General features: G+C 42.6%; 1 protein-coding gene across 9 annotated transcripts in view; it reads right to left on the bottom strand.

Annotated features, from left to right (window-relative positions):
- Mast4 (microtubule associated serine/threonine kinase family member 4) overlaps positions 1 to 19820 on the bottom strand; it is a 905780-nt gene that overhangs the window by 364609 nt on the left and 521351 nt on the right. For all 9 annotated transcript variants that reach the window (XM_050160400.1, XM_050160395.1, XM_050160398.1 and 6 more), the window contains exon 3: positions 16900 to 17024. In XM_050160400.1, coding sequence (XP_050016357.1) covers positions 16900 to 17024 — 125 coding nt within the window. The remainder of the gene's footprint in view (positions 1 to 16899; positions 17025 to 19820) is intronic.

The following is a 19820-nucleotide window of genomic DNA, read 5'->3' as shown; positions in this document are numbered from 1 at the left end:
AGATGGTGCACATAAACAGGATGATGTGGTACAAATACAGGAAGACGTCCAAATTAAAGGGAAAACATACAATCGGGAATTCAGCATAGGCTAAAAGTGGTGTTAGAGATTACAGAGGGAAAAAAACCTGTGGAATAATTATGCTGTAATAATTGAATGGCTACCTGGAGGAAGAATAAAAAGTGGAAATGCTCTTTATTCCTTAATAAAACTAAATAAGCACTAAATGCTAAAGCCAACATGCAAGGATAAGAGTAAAGAAAATTCTTAGAATCAAGGAAAAAAAATCCATCTTAAGCATATCAACTCATAGACCACTGGAAAAGAAACAGAAAAACCACTGACAAAATTAGCAAAAATGTGATGGAAAAGATACTAAATACCATTAAGAATGGAAAAAGAGTCTGGTCTCCTGGTGGTGCAAGCTGTTACAGCCAGTACTCTAGAGGAAAAGGCAGATCTCTGTGAATGAGGCCAGCCTGGTCTACACATCAAGTCCCAGGGTAGCCAGGGCTACAGCAAGACTCGTCTCAAACAAAAGACTGAAAAAGGCCTCAAAATATCAAATACTACCCAGAAAACAGATATGAAAATAAGATAAACTATTAAATACACACAGAATCACAAAATACCAAACTTAATCAAGGAAAAATGTTAAAATATGGTCTTATTACTAAAAATGTCCAATTTGTCAAAGTTGCCCCACAAATAATACTAAATCTGACAACTCTAGACAACATTCAGAAGACAAGAAGGTGACCCATTCATAATATAAACATAAAAATATAAAATGAAGGAACTTACTCTGTGAAGATAAAATCGTTGTTAATAATTATTCACGCCTCCTTCCCTCCCTACCCACTGATGTCTGACTATAGGCCCTGCTCTGGTCATCAGGAGAAGTGGCACTGTGACAACTCCACTTTAAGTAGTCACGGAAGAGTGTCTGCCTTCAGGATAGGGTGAGGCATACACAGGTCTGTGTCCTTCAGCCAGGAACCCAGAGAAGATGTATACAGAGACATGACTAACCTGCAGTATGGACACAAGCCACCCAGGCCAAAGGTCCAGAGCTTAAAAGCACAGGCAGCTACAGCTGTTATGCCTAGACACAGCCGGCCATTCCGAGACCTGCCTCTGAAACATGGACTGGTTACCCAACTGGATGATAGACATTCCTAATTTGTTCGGGGGTTTGCCTTAATATTAAAACCAAAACGAGAGCAAGGTAATATCATTTGCAAAACGATGGAAAAAATCCTAAACAAAATGCTGCTTTAAAGCAATTTGTCATGATAATGCAGTATTTTTCCTCAAGATTGTGAACTTAATGAATTTTAACATTGTCTTAAATGAAGCATTTGGTGGCTTTAAAGAATTTTATGATTGTATTGGGCACCAAACCCAGCATACTAAACAAGGGTTCTATACCTGAGCCACATCCTCAGTCTAGAATTCGGGATAATTTTAAAAATCAAAGCCAACAGGAAAAGGGGTATTGTCCACATGATAAAGAGCTCGCTCTCCCACAGACCACAGCATTCCCCATTGCTGGCATGGAATGATGAGGGCACTGAGTTTATGATCAAGACAAGGACGTGTTCTACCCCTGCTCCTGTTCAACTCAGTCCAGCAGGCCCTAATTAAGAAAAGGAGAAAAGTCTATTTAAAGACCGGAAAATAAGCCGGGCGGTGGTGGCGCACGCCTTCAATCCCAGCACTCGGGAGGCAGAGGCAGGCGGATCTCTGTGAGTTCGAGGCCAGCCTGGTCTACAAGAGTTAGTTCCAGGACAGGAACCAAAAACTATGGAGAAACCCTGTCTCGAAAAATCAAAAAAAAAAAAAAAAAAGACTAGAAAATATAAAATGCTAGTTATAAGTGTCTATGACTCTAAGCCTAACCTACAGATAATAACTACAAATTACGAAGTTTAATTAACTTCAAAAGCAGCATCTTGAAGCTAATTAAATTACCCTGATACTTTAGCAAACAGGTGAAAATATTTATTTGTAAAGGATATTATTTAAAGTCCCCAAGGGCAAGCTTAACAAAGAGTATACAAATTCTAGAAAAATAAACCTTATTGAAAAACACTAAAGAAGTCCTAAGTTAATAGAGCAATATACCATGTTCTAGAATAGTAAAACTCAACATCATAAAAAGTCAATTTTCCCAAACTGATCTACAGATTTAATGTAATTTTAATCAAAATCCCAATCAGCACGCAGAATTTCACAAGTAAATTTATACAGAAAGTAAAAGTGCCACAAGGCCCTACATGCCAAGGAGCTACTGTGACCTAGGGGACCTTGCTTAAACAGTCATTAAGACTTGACATGAGATCCCAGTAATTAAAAATGTGTGACACAGAGTCAGACAGAGGGATCAGTCATGCAATAGAGAACCCAGAAACAGTCAAGTGTACTGAGAACTACGCAAGGAACACCGGTACTTGGCTGTCTGTTTTGATATGGTTTATTCTGCAATGGACAATGATGATGTCACGATTATCCATATCCACACCAGGACTCCATGAGGTTAAGTGATAATTCTCCAAACTTTCACAGAGAAGAAATGTCATTGCCAGCATCTAGTGCGAACGAAGCTTCCCAACCCTCAAACAGGCCAGCCTTCGTCAAACGTCACTTTGTTTTAGAGTACAGCTACCAAGTAAAGCAAGACAAAGAGCCTGTGCATTCAAGATGACAGTAGCTCCTGAAAAAAAAAAATCTCAGCAGGAAACTAGGTAGAACCTAATAAATGCAAGAAAATTAGACAGTGGTGATGTCATAGGCAACCATTGGAAGAACCGAAAAGGATGGCGTAACAGACATAATACAGATAAACCGCCAGCTATCTGCTCACTGAGGGTCTTGGCTGTGGAAGGGGGATCGCTCCACTTATTTCATACTCCAGCATTACAACAAAGTGTCCTCTAAGGCTTCCTTTCTGGGGATGGGCTGACCCCACCCAATCCTGTGACAGGGAGGAAAGAGAACAGCAGAACATTCGACAGTAAAAACACTGGGCCCCTGAGAACTGCTCAAAGGTGAACTAGGTCCAACAGGAGTTTCGCTTTCAGTCTGGGATATAAAGGTGTCTGCAGTAGGAAAATTGGGCCATGGGAAGGTCATCCATGGTGAGAAAGTTCAATTGGGAACAACTGCTGGCTGCCTCAACTCCCAAGCTGGCTTCTGCTGGCTGTCCTAAGTGCCTGGGTGGATGTTTTCCTATCGATCACTTTCTATTTGTTCTTTTATTTGGCATTCTACATATTTAATAAGCTCACTCATTCCAAACAAAAAGGAAGGCTATTGGAGACCACCCGATGAAATGTACAGAATAAAGCCAACAGGAAATGGTCTTCTCTTCAGAGAAAACCACACACAAGCCAGACCAGGAGTCCATGGAACTGAGGGAGGGAAACTGAGCCACTGAGTATGACCATGACAGGTAAGGTGCTGGGAGGATCTAGGTGGGTTGCAGCTGGAGATCCACTAAACCCCCCTCCCCAACATTCACTCAAATTAGAATTTGGCCACTCACACCTATATCTTCTATGGAGGGAAAGGATCCAGAACTCTAAAACACCAAGCTCAGCATCTGTACAGCTGTTAACCCTAAATCTTCAGAGCCATATTTAACACTTCATGCATACAAGGCGGGGTGAGGATTTAGAGCCAACCACACAAATGCTGTATTTTCAGATCACTAGAGCTGAAGGTAAATCAGGTACACCTTGTACCATAAAGTTTGTTTCCACAGAGCTGTAATTCTGTGCCCGGGCTCTCAAATACTTAGTTTAGTTATGTGAAATTCCTATTAAAATGTTTTACGTTCTGAGTTCAGTTAATAGCTTAATTTTTTTCCTAGTAGTTTGTTTATGCCTAGCCTCCATGAATACCAAGAGAAGCAAGCTTTAAATAAAAATGAAACACATGAAAAATGGCGTTTTAAAGAATGGAAATCAAATTAAAATCTAAATTGCAAATTTCATAACATGTATAAGAAAGCAAAGTTAGAATGCCAAGAAATGCTGAAGGGGGATATACTTTGGAGGGCCATAAACCAAACGATAATATTAATTGCAAGAAGAAGGCTTATTTAAATGAAAAGGCCCAAACCGAGGCTTTTCATAAGCAATGGTCCTGACTTCCATGCCTAATGCGCCAACACTGTCCTACTTCCTTTTACTTAGCTAACCAATTAAAGGGAATTTCCAAAGAACCAGCTTTATTTGCCAGTGATAATTTGTTATCTTAGCTAGTATTCTGCAGCTTCTCAGGCAACAAATACATGTCTTACATCAGGAAAAGAAAAACGAAAAAGTGATGGCCTGATGTTTGAATATACGCAATTACGGCTGTGTTACATTCTAATCAACATAATTAGCTACGAAGCAGTTCTCACAATAGCCGTTGACACTTGTGGCAGGTTAGTGGCAGTTAATGACAAGTGTAACAAAAATGTTTTCCTTTCCATTTAAATATGAAATTAAATTCACCTCTTCAAAAGAAGAGGCGGGTTTGGCTTCATGCCATTCAAACCTCTTTTCAATAATGAGGCTAGACATGAAGAGGTTAAAAATTCAGGTTGTCAGGACTGTCAGGAGGGGGCTTTATCAACTAAACCTTTCACTAGTCCCAGTTCCTAATTTTTAATCTCCTTATTTATTGTCATTGATTTTAGACATTGCATATCAGTGTTTGCGCTGTACCTTGGCTGACGAGCATCAGCGATGAAGGCTAATGTCACTCCTCCCAGGTATGTGAATAACTTCAAGCCTTCCATGTATATCCATTCTCCCTCTTCCCCTACCCCACGACACTCAGCCTTCTCCTTGACCTGGCAACAAAATGGTTGCCACCTGGCAAACTCCTGCCTTCACAGCCCCTCTGAAAGCCTCCAACCAAGGTCTTCTCTGGTAGGTTGCTAGTGGGGAGTCTCAGGCATATCAAAATATTCTGAATACTACTGTCAGTGCATGAAAAGCATTGGTTTGCATTATTCTTTTAATGTGTGTACATACATGTATACATGTGCACGCCACGACACACACGTGGAGGTCAAAGGACAACTTGCAGGAGTCTGTCTTTGCCTTCTGTTATGCTTGTTCTATTATGCGGAGCCATCTTGCCGGCTCCATGACTATCACTTACAAATACATTCATATATTAGGAATTCATACTGAAGAACGTTTCATCGATGGGGTGGGCCACAAAATACCTGAGGTCCACTAAATATCCTCTAATTATGCTATACCTGGCAAGTAACAGCAAAGTCTGGAGAGGTAAAGGAAAACCAGAAATAATTGCATTATCTTTGGTAAATAGATGTTACTGTTTCAAAGATCCAAATGCACAGGCACCATGCAGATGCTATGCAAGCTGTCAGCTGACAAGACAGCAAGAGTCTATGGAAGTCATTCTTCTACTTAAGTGAATAAAAGGCTGTCCTGTGATCCTGGTTACCACTTTTCTGTCATCCATTAAAAAGAATGAAAAGAATGAATTGGGTTTATTTTATTTTCCCCTTTTAACTCCTAGTCAATTTTTTATGTTTTTAATGGTACCATCCTCTTGAGGTTTACTGATGGTTAAAAATGTCACACTTTTCCTTCTTCACGACCCCTGATCTCAAGCAAGTTTTATGCCTTGCAAATTATCCTGAAGAAAACATGGAAGACATGCAGCTCTCTGAAACCAATTTTAGAGGGGCAGATCTTTCCAAGGTCAGCATTGTAAATATATTTAACCATAAACCTTTAAGTATGCATTTAATAAAAACAAAATTCCCTGATATAATAAATAAATAGCTCCTTTTATTCAAGAAAGTAGTAACAGTCAACAGCGAGTGTGTTTTTTATTTTTTTCCTTTATGTGTATGGGTGTTTTGCCTGCATGTATGTCTGTGTACCACATGTGTGCCATATATGTGGAAGCCAAAGGAAGGCACTGGATATCCTGAGACTGATGGCTGGAACCGCTCTATGGATACTGGGAACTGAACCCAGGTCCTCTGAAAGATCAGCTAATGCCCTTCACCACTGACCCACCTGCCCACCCCATAACGGTGCCTTTATGTGCTCCAAGTGGATGCTCTTGCATGTATGGCCTCACTTGATGCCAGAAAACCACACAGAATAGTGCTATTAATATTCCTGTGGTTGAGAGGCGTGGAGGAGTTAATTCCTCGGTCAAGGTCATGCATCTGGCAGGTGGTGCAATAGGATTTCAACCCAGGGAGCCAGGCCCTGGAGCCCACGCTCTCAAACATCATTCTCATTGTATTTTCCCCTGTGTATGTGTGTGTCCATGTTGGTGTCAATCTCTATTGCTCTCTATCTTTTTTTTTTTTTTTTTTTTTCTGAGCCAGGACCTATCACACACTGAGCCTAGAACTTTCCCTCTCAGCTAGGCTGGCTGGTCGGAACAAACCTACCTCCACTGTCCACCTCCCCAAGAGCTCGGATTATGTAGAGACATGCACCACTACACTTAGCATTCAATAATTAAATTCTAAATCAAGTGCTTTGAAAACATCACAATTGAGATCAGGTCACTGTCAATCTGGTCTCTCTGAGGAAGGGGAGAGGGTTACCCGTGGCCTAGCCCAGCCATGACAGTCTCCACTGGCAGGGTTTACTATGGAAAGTCAAGTCTTGGTGTTAGCTTCTGTTCTCATGACCCAACAGAAACGAGTGAAGTGCGGAGAAGTGAGAGGCTGAAGTGGTACTTCCGCTGTTTTGTTTTTGTCTGTCTGTCTGTCTGATCACAGGTCAGGGGATACAGTTCATGCAGGTGAAGGCAGGGCTGCAGGCGGCTGCATCCCCGGCTGTGGGCACCTAGGACAGGGATTACTCCTTACAATATAGGAGAACTAGGAAGCTGAAAGAACACTGGGGAAATGGAGCCAGGCTACAATCCTCCATGCCTGCCCAGTGACCCACTACTCCCAGCTAAGCTCTGCCTCCTAGGTTCTTCAATTCCCCCAAACAGATTCATCACTGAGAACCATGAGTTTAAACACAAGAGACTACGGGGGACATTTCACATTCAAACCACAGCAGCCTTCAAAAGCCAGGTTAAAGCGTAAAATGGCCAGGATGGTGGTTCCGTTTCCACTAATTCTCACAAAAAGAATGATTCTTGAGGTATTTATACATTTATATATACACATCTATGTTGACCCGTGGTGCTTTAGAGCCCAGTCATTACTTACTGAGTAGTGAATACACACTGAAAACAGTGGGAGAACCAGTTGCAGTTCTCAGTCTTTGCAGTCTTTGTGAGACAGCGATTCAAATTCTAATGGAAGGTCAGACCACAAGAAAGGTACGTATCCAAAGTAAGATAGACGAACGATAAGAAGGAATGAATGCCCAAGTTAGGAGGATACAGACAGGAGACCCAGCAGAGTTTGAAGCAAAGATCATCCGTAGGAGGAGGTCAGAGCTCCCAAACCTCGAGGCAGGTCTCTACACTTCTGCACAGCCACACGCCCGAGGCTTCATTTGTGATTGTCGTTAAAGTTAGAGGCTGAGGTGCCCTGACCAATAAAAGAACACAACAACAAGGTGGACTGGACCACATGGCTGTTCTTCACAGGAAAGCAAATTCACCTAGTGTCTGATTACAAAGAAGAGACCTCAGCAGATCTGGGAGACCATTACTAACAAAACAAACTTTATTTCCTTAGACAAATATCCAAGAAGTATATTTTAACCATAGACAAAGCACTCTTTCCATCCTTGGAGGCTTTCTAAATAAAAAAGAACTCACTCCACTGGCTGGTTAAAGCTGCTCCAGCCACAACACAAGAGCACCCTTCATGCTGGGAGGTGGGATGCTGATGGCGTTCTGGCTTTCCGGGGAAACGCACTCCATTGCCACGACCCAGGAGCCTTGGAGTTTTTGTGTAGTCCTCTGCCTCCTGACTAAAGCCATCATATAAGAAGAAACAACGTTGCCCCTGTCCCTTTCCACCCCTTCTGCCTATCCCTATCCCATGGGATCCCTAGGTGCACCATGATTTGAGGCTTCCCTGCTCACTCGGTTGTGCTCACCAAGTGCTTCCTGAAACCCGCTGCCTCAGTCGTTCTTTGGCTTCCACGAATTCTCCCAGCTGTAAGTGATGCTGCTGCAGCTCTAATTTCCCAGAATTCTTCTTTCAACCAGCCTTACAGTTCTTCAGAAACAAGAACAATGCTACATCACTTCCTTTTGTTTGTTTTCCCATATCATTTCTAAAAAGAATTTAATGGTAGTTATATAGTAGGGCCCCAGTAATAACCTATTAAGTGAGAAATGAACATGACAGGGAATACAGTCATTCAGAATCTAGAAACAGATTGACACTTCAGGTGCCAATAAACCAAGCATGAATATAGTTACTGATTTTTCTCATTATACTGGCCATAGAAGTGTTTGTAACAAATCTTTTACTAAGTGTTCAATTCTTTGAGCACATTAAAAATTTCATACTGGAGAGAAAAATACCTTTATAGAAATAATGTGATATCATATTTATCCAGTATTCTATGCTTACAAATCACAACAGTATACATATTAGGAACATAAACAGCCAGGGGTGGTGGTGTACACCTTTCATCTCAGCACTCAGGAAGCAGAGGCAGAAAGATCCCTGAGTTTGAGATCAGCCTTGTCTACAGAGCAAGCAAGTTTCAGATAGCCAGAGCTATACTGAGAAACCATGTCTCGAAAAACAAACCAGATAAACAAACAAACAAACAAACAAAGAAAGAAAGAAATTTGTGAAAGTCTTTAAGATTAAATCTTAGGAAATATCACAAAGTTTGTTAAAACAAAATTGCAAATGTAATTGTGAGGGGGAAAAAAAGAAAAAAGAAAAGCAATAAAAGCAGTGGGCGTGGTGGCGCATGCCCTTAATCCCAGCACTCAGGAAGCAGGGGCAGGTGGGTCTCTGAATTGGAGGACATCTGGTCTACAGAGTGAGTTCCAGTATACCCAGGGCTTCACAGAGAAACCCTGTCTCAAAAAAACAAAACAAACACACATCACCAAGCAAAAACCAAACCAAACCAAAACAACAAGAAAAAAAAAAAAAAAAAAAACAAAGACTGGGACTAGAGAGATGGCTCAGCAGTGAAGAGCATCTTCTGTTCCTCCAGAGGATACAAGTTCAGGTCCTGGCACCCACACACATTTGCAGCACTGCTGTACTTGATAGTTTTCGCTTCCCTCCACAAAGGCAAGCAATTAAAAGAGGACATGCATTTCTTGTCTTTAGCCGCCATAGACTACGCACATGGACACAATCCCAATCCGCAGCCCCCCCTCCCAACTTTCTCAAATGCCCTTGATAACAGGAAGTCCCCAGTTGGTCGGCCTTTCCAGGTACACCCACACAGTGAGCTGCTCCAGCAGGCGGCCCGTCCTAATGAGAAAGCACAGCGCAGGTACCAAGAAGGACTGCTTTCGAATCTTTTTCAGGATGAACGGGAGGAAAGACTTAAGACGTGGGAGGTTTTAAATGACTATTCTAGGTTCAATTTTAGCCCAGAAAATAGTAACTCCTCAACACGTGGCATTCTTTCTCCCTTCACAGGCAGAGTTACAGTGCTCTTCCCATGCAGGGTGCTGATGACGCTGTGGGCATCTAAGTACACTTAGCATGAAGGGTACACACTAGAACGTCCCTTCACAGAGGCAGCAGCTGGATCACGGTGAGGATTTGATAGTCCACATTTAAGCTGAGTTTTGATTTACGGACTCATGTTAGAGGGCTCCTCTGTGGATGGGCCCAGGTGAGCCCATAATGAGATTTATCTTTGTGGATTAGGCCTGACCTGTAATAATCTGCTCACGGCCCCCTACTGCTATTTCAGCACTGAGTTATGGAAATCCCTCCCTTCACTATAAACAGAACCAGGCTCAGAGGGTAACAACTGTGAGATGTATGACTCTTGGAATACAGGCACTCCTGAGACCCTGATTATAATGTCCACAGCTGAAGGCACTGTTTCACAATTGAGATTACTTCTTTCCAGATGAAAAAAAAAATTCTGAACCGTGGAATATAATGCCTTCAGCTACACATACTGTAATCACACTCAGTGATTCCTGGATCCCAGGAGCGATCCAGGTTCCCGACAGAGGGTCTGGTAAGCTGATTTAGGGAATGCAAGGGAAAAGGGAAGGAAGGAAAAACTAACAATGCCTTTTCACACTTGCTACATCTGCTGGCTTTGTGTAAGAATTCAGTGCGCCTAAGAGTTATATTGACTTTGCAAATGCATATATTTAAAAGAGTAATTATTCTTTGCTAAACAAGGCAGAGAAGTTCGTTTTAATTTTTTTAAGCGCATACTAAGTGCTGGTAGGAGTAAATGCAATACACTGCCTTAATATATAAACAATGCCACAGAAGTTAGACAAACCCTCACAGTCTTATTTATCTGGTTTGCCCTGATAATCCCGCTGTAAGGATCTACCCCAGGAGATGCTCTGGGGTGAACAATGGAGTGGACGGATCACCATTATTAACAATAGGAAAAGCACAGAAATAATCTAAATAAGATTTGCTGTGGTAAGACCAAGCACTGGAATATTATGCAGCCTTTAAATTGAGTCATAAGGGCTGAGGAGAAATGCTAATTCAGAGATGTATTCCACAACACTTGTTAAGCAATTTATCCAAGGGCATTCAAACCGCTCCTACATCAATATTTAATAGGCGCGCTCTTGGAGTTAACTAATTAGACTTCAGATCAGGTTTTTGTTTTTGAGCTAGGAGGCTAATGAAGTATTGATATAATATTAAATGACTGTAAATAAAGACTGCACCCTAAATCGACGCTGGCATCCAGTCTCCACATTGTGGATGAGCCTAAAAGGGGAAATGCATTTCTGCATACGTTTAGTCAATTTTCCCAGGCTCCTCACAATACATTTTTGCAAATGGAAAAGATGAATATTCATTAAGGCTCTTAGCATATATTACAGTTTAAATAGTTTGGTTTTAATATTTATAGTACATCATAAAATACAATTTTTCCATTAAGGGAAATGGGTATGATATAAAAAGAGAATCACCAAAGAAACCGAATTTCACCACGTAACCAAAAGCTTGAAGTCGAGGAGCAGCACTTGACAACACCGTCCTTGTTTAAAGATGCCTTGTAGCCTGGAAAACTCTCTCGGGTTGTTCATTTGGTTTTGAGCACAGGTGAAAAACAAAGAAACAACGAGATAATCCAATCGCACAGAAAGAAAGGCCATGCCTAATTATCTGGAGAATGAGTTTGTTTTTGTTCTTTCTAATAGTGCCATCCAGCTAAGCCTCATTCCCAGCCTCATCTCCAAGACACGTACTCCCCAGCAGCTACAGAAACACGGAGGAAGGAAGACTTCTCGAGCGACACGCACAGTACAAAGTTCTGCCCAAGAGTCTACTCATTAACTCCCTATGAAAACTGTATAAAGTTAGGACAGCCCTGAGCCCCATTCCACAGACGGAAACCCTGAGGCCCACACAAATCTATGGAGAGCTAATAAAAGGGAAACTCTGGACTGGGCCTAGAATAGTATGTGCCGAACTGCCCTCCCTCCCTCCCTCTCCTCTCACTTCCAAAGGAACAATTACGGCTTAGCTTCCACACGCACGTTCACTAGGAGCTTCCCTCTGCCTTGAAGAGCAATGCCTCAGCATGCTGACGCAACAGAAACCGAAACACGGCAGACTAAAAACAGCAAGCACACGAGACTCAGTTCTGGGGCACCAAAGTGCACGGAAAGGGGATTTCTTTGGTGCCTTCAGCACATCCTCTGAGCTCCCATGATGAGTCCTGCACTATTCTCGGTACCAGGGACAGAGGAAAAACTACCTCTGCCTTGGTGGAAGTGGCGTCCGAGTAGTAGGAGACACAGAGTGAGTCTTCCTCGAGCCTGGGTCCTGCAGGCACTCAACCGACCACAGGCGAAACCATGTCCGTACTGCACGTGAACACACTGTTTTCTTGCCATCACTCCTGATGCCATGAAGTGCATTAACTACTACAAGCAGGATGAGTTACGGTACATGGGGGATAATCATAGAAGCTAGACAAATAATAGGCCATTTTCAAGAAGCAACACGAGCATCCCCAGATCCCTTCCCCCATGTACACATGGCTACAAACAAAATAATAAATGATACAGCGTATTTGAAGGTGGTGAAGTTAGAGAGAAAGATTAAGGCTGTGGGGTGTATATCTTGCAACACAGGGAGCACCTTCAGACAGATGGCCAAGGAAGACCTCTGGGATACAGAATGTGAGTGGAATCTTTAGATAAACACAAAAGATGAGGCAGGCAATTCAGGTCCAATACAACTGGAGAGATATGTAGGTACCTGATTTTCCAAGTCCCTCCTTCATCCATTACAGCAAATACAAAACCAGTAAATGTTTCTCATGATTGGCCCCACCCGCCATCTCGAAACGTCAGTCACTGAGGCCCACAACCGTATTTTCCAACCAGGACTGAAGCAGGACCACTGGTCCTGCTTCTGCCTCCTGGAATTTCCATCTCTCCTGCCAGAAAGCAGCATCTGCACAAATCCCCCAGCTCCTGACGACAATGACTTCTTTGATAAACTACCCATGTGTGTGGGGAGGGACAGAAAGATGGAGACAGCAAATGGGAAAATGAGTTTTCCCCTTCAGATTAATGTATATGAGGTATACATCTGACACCTCATCAGCTCTCCCGGCTGGGGTCCCAGCGGGCGGACACTGGCTGAGCATGTATTCTGCCAGCTACCAGGCTACTTAGGATGAATTGGCAACATGCCATTTATCTGAAATGCCCAAAGTGTCTGGGAGAGGGAACACAACTACATCTAGCATTGCCAAGGAAAACTAGACACTTCGGGCTAGAAATTAATCTCCTCCTTGAGAAGGTAGTTAGCAGAACCTTCAAATGTGCCGATGGCTTTGAAAACACTACAGGTCATGCATTTGCTAAAATTCATACCCGCCAAATCACACGGCCTTCATTAATATCTCGCTAGCATGTTCTCAGCTCTCAGGTAAAAGGTCCATACTGAAATGCGAGTTCTTTTGATGTGACAGAATTTTGTCACATCAAAGGTGGTGCCGTCACTTGGGCACAACCACTCTGAATATCTTTATCGGATTCTCCTACACCTTGACAAATCTCTCTTCAACTTAGTTATTAGGGGAAAAAAATCAATAAAAAATTTAAACCACCATGACTACATAGCTACATGAAAGCAGATTAATGAACACCCCTTGATTGTGGACAACGATAATCATGCTACAATTTTGTCATCGTATTTTTTGAGTGGCTGACATGCACTAATTGGGATTTGGCTTGTTACATGGGTTTTAAAGATAGTCACGATTGTAAGATGCACATAGAACAAAGCCAGAGGTTTTAGATGGATGATATCATTAAACCCACCAATCACAGTACATAGTCATACCATCATTTTACCTTGAGGCTAGAGAAACCTGACATTTTTTTCATGAATAAGTATGTTACTTCATTACTATTTACTGAATGCCTCCTACATGGAAGGCACAGTGCTAAGGGCAGGAGGGAACAGAAAATGAAGTCATCTAGTAAGTCTGTCCTCAAGAAACTTCCAGTCACACAAGGAGAGGTTTAAGCATTCAAAGGTATATCACGACTGACTCTAAAGGGGTTGGGAAAGTGAGCTCAGAGCTCTAAGGGGATCCCAGGGATAAGGCCAGAGGCCAGGAAGGCAGGAGCAGTACGTGTGGAGGTCTGTTCCACGGCACAGAGCAGCCCCACAAAATCTGCTCGTTTGGAAAACAAATGAAAGAAGGAAAACTAAAGGGAAAGAAAACAAGGTGTCTGACAGTTGTCCATTCCCACCTCCTCAGCACCATTCTCTAGTCAAGCTGTTACTCTTAATCAACGAAAATAATTTAAACCCAACCCACTCCAAACATGACAGACACATGGAACAGGCTAAGCTTTAAGGCGGTAAGCTATGCAGTCACACAAATGACCCTGGCAACCAAATAGATCTTAGTGTGTACCACAGAGATATACTGAGGCAAGGATCTAGGCATACCATAACAGACCCAGGGAGTCAAGATGGGGCTCTGCCTAGGAGGACACCTTGACAACCCAAAGCAAACAGCTTAAACATACTCTGTGTCCAAATTTAGCCACAGTTCAAACACCACAACTTGAAGCTTTATGAAGCTTGTGGGTGGACCAGCGAGTAATGTAAATGATTCCTTGCTAAGAATGTTCTCTGGCAAGTTTTAGTGGATATTCCTCTGATGCTATCTATGAACATCTCTTATCTTTGGGTCCTAGTTCCAGATACTTCAGGTTGTTTGGGATGCATGTGAGCAGCGGAAACATCAGTTGGTGTCTGGGCATGTGCTCACAGCATTAGGTAGTCAGAGTATCTGGGGCAGAGCTGCTTTCACCAGAATGACTGACATTTCACAAGAAGCATATACATAATATTATTATTCGAATGTGAAGATTACACTGTTTCAAGTACACTGTCAAAAATCATAAAATGTGAAATCATAAATGTGAAGTATTTTTGTCTGAGAAAAGTAAATCCCTACAGAGAAATAATATTTTAACAAATTCCCCCGAAAAACAATTCAGTTGGAAGGGGGCAGTAGGGGATGGTGAAGGAGGAGGACGAGACTCCCCACTACCGCTTCTGTATCTTCTCTGGAGATCATTATTCCATACATTCAGATTGCTAATTTTTCTGAAAAACCCGAAAATTTCAGAGTCAAATGGGCTTCAAAAACGTTGAACATGTCTGCATTCTGCAGTTGCTGATCAGGTGGATGGGATTTGAGGAATTAAAACTTACCCAAGTTTATACATCTCTTAAATGCCAAAGCAGGACTTGAGTCTAGACCAAAATTACATCTCCATGTGCTATAACATGTCCAAATAGCCAATATAAGTTCCCATCAGTGAATAAAATTATAAACTACCATAACCTTCTGATTTATATGCATTATTTACATTTTTGTCAATAAGAAATATTTAAAAACCTATTATCATACCACACAACTTTACCACTGACCCCAAAATAACTTGTATAGACTTTTTGTTTTGTTGTATGGTTTCATGGTTTTGTTTTTGTTTGTTTGGGTGCAGAGGAATAAACCCAGGGTCCCACACAAGCGAAGGAGGCGCTCTACCATGGAGCCATAGCCCCCGACCAAGTCAGAAAGATTTTATGTAAGTTAGAATAGATATGTAAGTATCTGCTAAGGAGTAGGGGGAAAGACTCAGCAGATATAGTGACTGTCACTCAAACATCAGAACAGGAATTCAAAGCTCCAGAACCCAGCATGGCAGCTGACTGTAATCCCAACACTCGGGAGGCAGAAACAGGGGTCCCTGGGCAAGCTGGTTAGCTGTGAGAACTGGAATCAGTGGAATTTCAGGCTCACAAAGAGACTCTGACTAATAAACAAAGTGGAGAGTGACCAAGAAAGACAATGATGACATTTTTTGGCCTTCACACATGTACATATACATATACACCCACTTTTGTGAAACCACATACATGTGCCCATGTATGGGCACATGTGCACATACACACATTTTTAAAAAGTTGTCCCGCAAGAAAACAAAAATTTCTAAGCATATTGGCTAAAATAAAAGTTACACTGGGAAAGTAAAAAAGAAAAGAAATTCAAGTCTATGCTTGCAACAGATACATAAATATGTTTTCCCTAGTAAACATGGAAAGTCTATTTTTTCTGTGAGGGGATGAAATCCAGGACATCCCACATGCTAGGCAAGTACTCTACCACATGGCTCCATTCCTAGCCCTCGATATTTTTAATCAACATAAAAAAGAATGATACTTCCAAGAATCGTCAACAGATGCTGAATTCAGGGGAAGTTTTTGGCAAGAAGCTGTTTGTGTAGCCTAGCCTATCTCCCCAGACAGCTCGTACATGCGAGAGAAAGTCAGTGGTAACTACTACAGAACAACCAGGCAGCACCTTGATGGGGTTATCCAAATTAACAGCACCGTGAGGGGCAGAGAGGCATCATGCACCTGTCAAAAACATGTCCTGAGGACACATCACCAGTTCTCAGCTTGGAACAGGAACGCACAAACTGAGTCTCGCCATGGACCAGAGTCTTGCCATGGGAGATCAGCAGATGAGCACGGTATGAAAAAAATGGCTATAAACCCTCTTCAACAATGCTGATGTCAGAAAAGACGAAGCAAGGCTGTGGGAGCACACCCGATCAAAGGAGAGCAAAGAGATGGAGACCAGACCTCCACAGGCCTGGTGCCACACTGCCTCTGCCGAGGGCAAAGGACACGGTCGAACCAGACTGTGTAAAACTGAACCAGACTGCTAAGCAGACACTGGACTGTATCAGTGAGAATACTACCCAAGCTGACAATTGCCAGCAAGGGCTGTGATGGACACACATGATGTTCATACACTCACAAGACTCAATGCATGCCTACGTAAGTATGCTCGCACACCATGTACACATGTATACACGAAAACAATGAAGCATGCTGGGCAGGCGATCCAATAAGGACAGACTGGCCCCCACCTGTGCTTTGCTTACTCTTGGACTTTTCCATACTCTTCTGTTTTTAAGAAATGCTTCTATTGTTTGTTTGGAGTTTTTAAAGTCTAGAAACATTTTTACTTTTGGGATGGTGAAGGGAACCAACACAGAACTAAGTAGAAATAGTCCACATTTCGGGGTGGGCAGGGAGAAACTGGCATACAGAGACACGGACATGCCCATTGCCCAAACTGTGGCCAATGCTATGTGTACAAAAGTGAAAATCCGGTTACACTTGACAGATCCCAGGGAGCTAATAGCCAGGGCAACTCCAACAACACAAAAGATACTCACCAAACTGGCCGTGAGGGATGGAGCTGACTGGCCCAGGGACTGGCTGCGCATGCGCACGAGGTTGGACGTCTCGGCCGAGGCAGGCCATGCCTGTCCTGCCACGGGGTTTGGAAGGAGGTACCTCCCTGTTGGAGTAGAAAAGAAAGAGTCAGCAGCAGGCCCAGGGTGCAGTGTGGAAACAGTGGACAATTCCAGGCCACCTTTCTTCTGCATTCTTTCTGCCATGCTCAGTAGCTATGCTGATTATTAGCAACCAGAGAAAAAATGGTTTTCATTAAGTCAGGAGACACCATGACTGGTTCTGACCCTGACTTCCCATTGAAACCCAAGCCAATCACGTCATATGGTGCACATGGGGGGCTTCATTGCCACAAGAATGTTTTGAACACATATGTAAAAACACAATGTCCTCTCTCATCGTCACAAAAATAAATGTGTTATGTATGTGATGCTGTCTGAAGCCAATCTAATATGGAAAGCAATCCAAAAACAAGCTAGGAGGGGCTGTCAAGTGGAGGTCGTAACCAACAAAAGAAGATGTAGAATTCTCTCAAGGTGAAATGGGCTGGGGTCCCTTTCCCCAGCTTCTCTCAGGAAAGTACAGGTGGCTGTCCAACTGTGTCCATAGGATACATAGTGGTATCAGTTGGGATAAATCAGGACATCAGTGTCAGTCTCACTGTGCAATTTCCATCAACCTTCTACTCTAATACACACACATATGTACATGCATATACACACATATATATACACACACCTGCACACACACACATATATACATACACACCTGCACACACACATATATATACACATACACCAGCACACATATATAGACACACACCTGCACACACACACATTTATATACACACACATAGACACACACCTCCACACACACATAGACACATACCTGCACACACACACACATATATATACACACATACCTGCACACACACACACATATATATACACACATACCTGCACACACACACACACACACACACTTTTAGAAGTCAGCCAGCTGACAGATCCACACTGTAGTTTCTCAGACACAGGCTAGCATGCTATCAACACAGGAGTTTGACTTCTTTGAGTGACTAAAGTTAGAACGCCAATGACTATTAACACAGGAAAACAATGTTTAATAAACACAATGTCTGATTTTATCTGCTTTGCCTCACTCCTAGTACAGTGACTTACAGTGAATTATTAGTGTGTTCCTGAGATCCCAGACATAGGAAACAGAGTTATTCAGTTGTGTTCCTACAGTTCCTGGGAAGGGAATGGCCCTTGGTACATGTTCAGTAGCTGCAGATGGATGGGATACAACCTAACTATACCAGCCAAGTAACACCTGACCTGGTCTAAGCGGGAAGCATATCAGTGAGTGGAACCTACACTCCAGCAAGGCTTTGGTGCAACATTGTCTACAACTCTAGCATTGTGGGTAGAGACTGTCATCTCTACTGCCAATGTAGATGAGTTCCGTAGCTAGGCAAGGGCTCACAGCCAAGCAAGCAAGCTGCCAAAACCACTGTGCTAGCCCCTGGGCCCCACTTTTAAAGCAAGGAAATAGTTACCACATATGCTTAGGTAGACATATGTTATAAATTGAGAAAATGAATTCTACTCATAAGAAAAGTGTGTGTGTGTGTAAGTGTGCATCACCTGGAAAAATAGGAACAAAATTATCTAAGCAAAAGGCTTGGAATCAGAGAAACTTGGCTTCAAATCCAGTTCTTCCTAGTTGTGTGTTATCAAATTGTTGAGCTTCATACATCACAAAGCCTGGCCCTCCTCCTCCACCACAGCGGTGATAAAATACCCTCTGCTGGCTGTGTTCTTAACCAGGTCACTTAAGACAGAAGGCACAATATTGAGTAACATTAAAATAAGTAACTTTTTTTTTTCATGGAAATAGCAAAATTATCATTCTCTCTGTAGGAGGAAATGGTTGCCTCGGAAGCCTAGCAACATCAAGTTTGGTCCTCAGAACCCATATAAAGGTGGGAGGAGAGAACTTATTTCACGGACTTATTCTCTAACCTCCACAAGTATGTTGTGACGTGCGCACGCACGTGTGTGTGTGTGTGTGTGTGTGCGTGCACGCGCGCGCACGTTTGCACACACTCAATAACAACAACAATAGTTCTAAGAAGAATGTAGAATTTGAAACTAATCTGCCGGGCAGTGCATTTTGCTAGTTCAACTTGAAAGCCTAAATAGAGAAAGCCTGGAAAGAGCCCCAAGTGTTGCGGCTACAGTGACTGGGCGGTGTATGGGGTTGTACTGAATGATCCCGTGTCTGTACATAAAATTTTATAACTTTACTTTGGATGATTTATCAAAAATGTGTAGCCCAGCAAACTGTCCCAAACACATTCCTTCTACCCGTCCAACTGACATTTCCTAAGTGACAGTGGTACTGGTGATGGTTACAGATGTCTAGAGTCAGGAAGAGGTGACGGGAAATCAGAGCAAAGGGGAACCACGAGGAGCCTCCTCATCAGAGCCAACAGCTCCTGGCTAACCCTCTGTCCAGGATGCTAATCTGTGAAGATCCCAGATCATTACGCTGAAGCAAAGCCGGACTGGACAGAGGCCACTAACAGCAGAAGGAATGCCAAGAGGGGCCAAAGCCAGTGTCCTTTTTTCACACGTGCTGCCCTTCCATTTGAGAATCTGCCTCTTGTTAAAGCTCCCAGGAGTTTTTGAAAATATGGAGAAGCCTCTGGCAATAAGACCTGAAAAGGCGCTACCTTGCCTTTTGCTGACATCACTAGTAAAGCTAATTCCACACCTTATTTGCTGCTTTCATACATAGATTCTACCTCATTCTGAAGAACAAAGGTTTGCCTTCAATTTTTTTGCTACCTCAACAGGGCCTAACCCAGAAGACGACACTTAGATTTAATAACTACTCA

This window comes from Alexandromys fortis, unplaced genomic scaffold, assembly GCF_014885135.2.
Source record: "Alexandromys fortis isolate MF-2015 unplaced genomic scaffold, M_Fortis_MF-2015_v1.1 scaffold_76, whole genome shotgun sequence".
Classification (NCBI taxonomy): Eukaryota; Metazoa; Chordata; class Mammalia; order Rodentia; family Cricetidae; genus Alexandromys; species Alexandromys fortis.
This window is presented reverse-complemented; position numbering and strand designations above follow the sequence as displayed.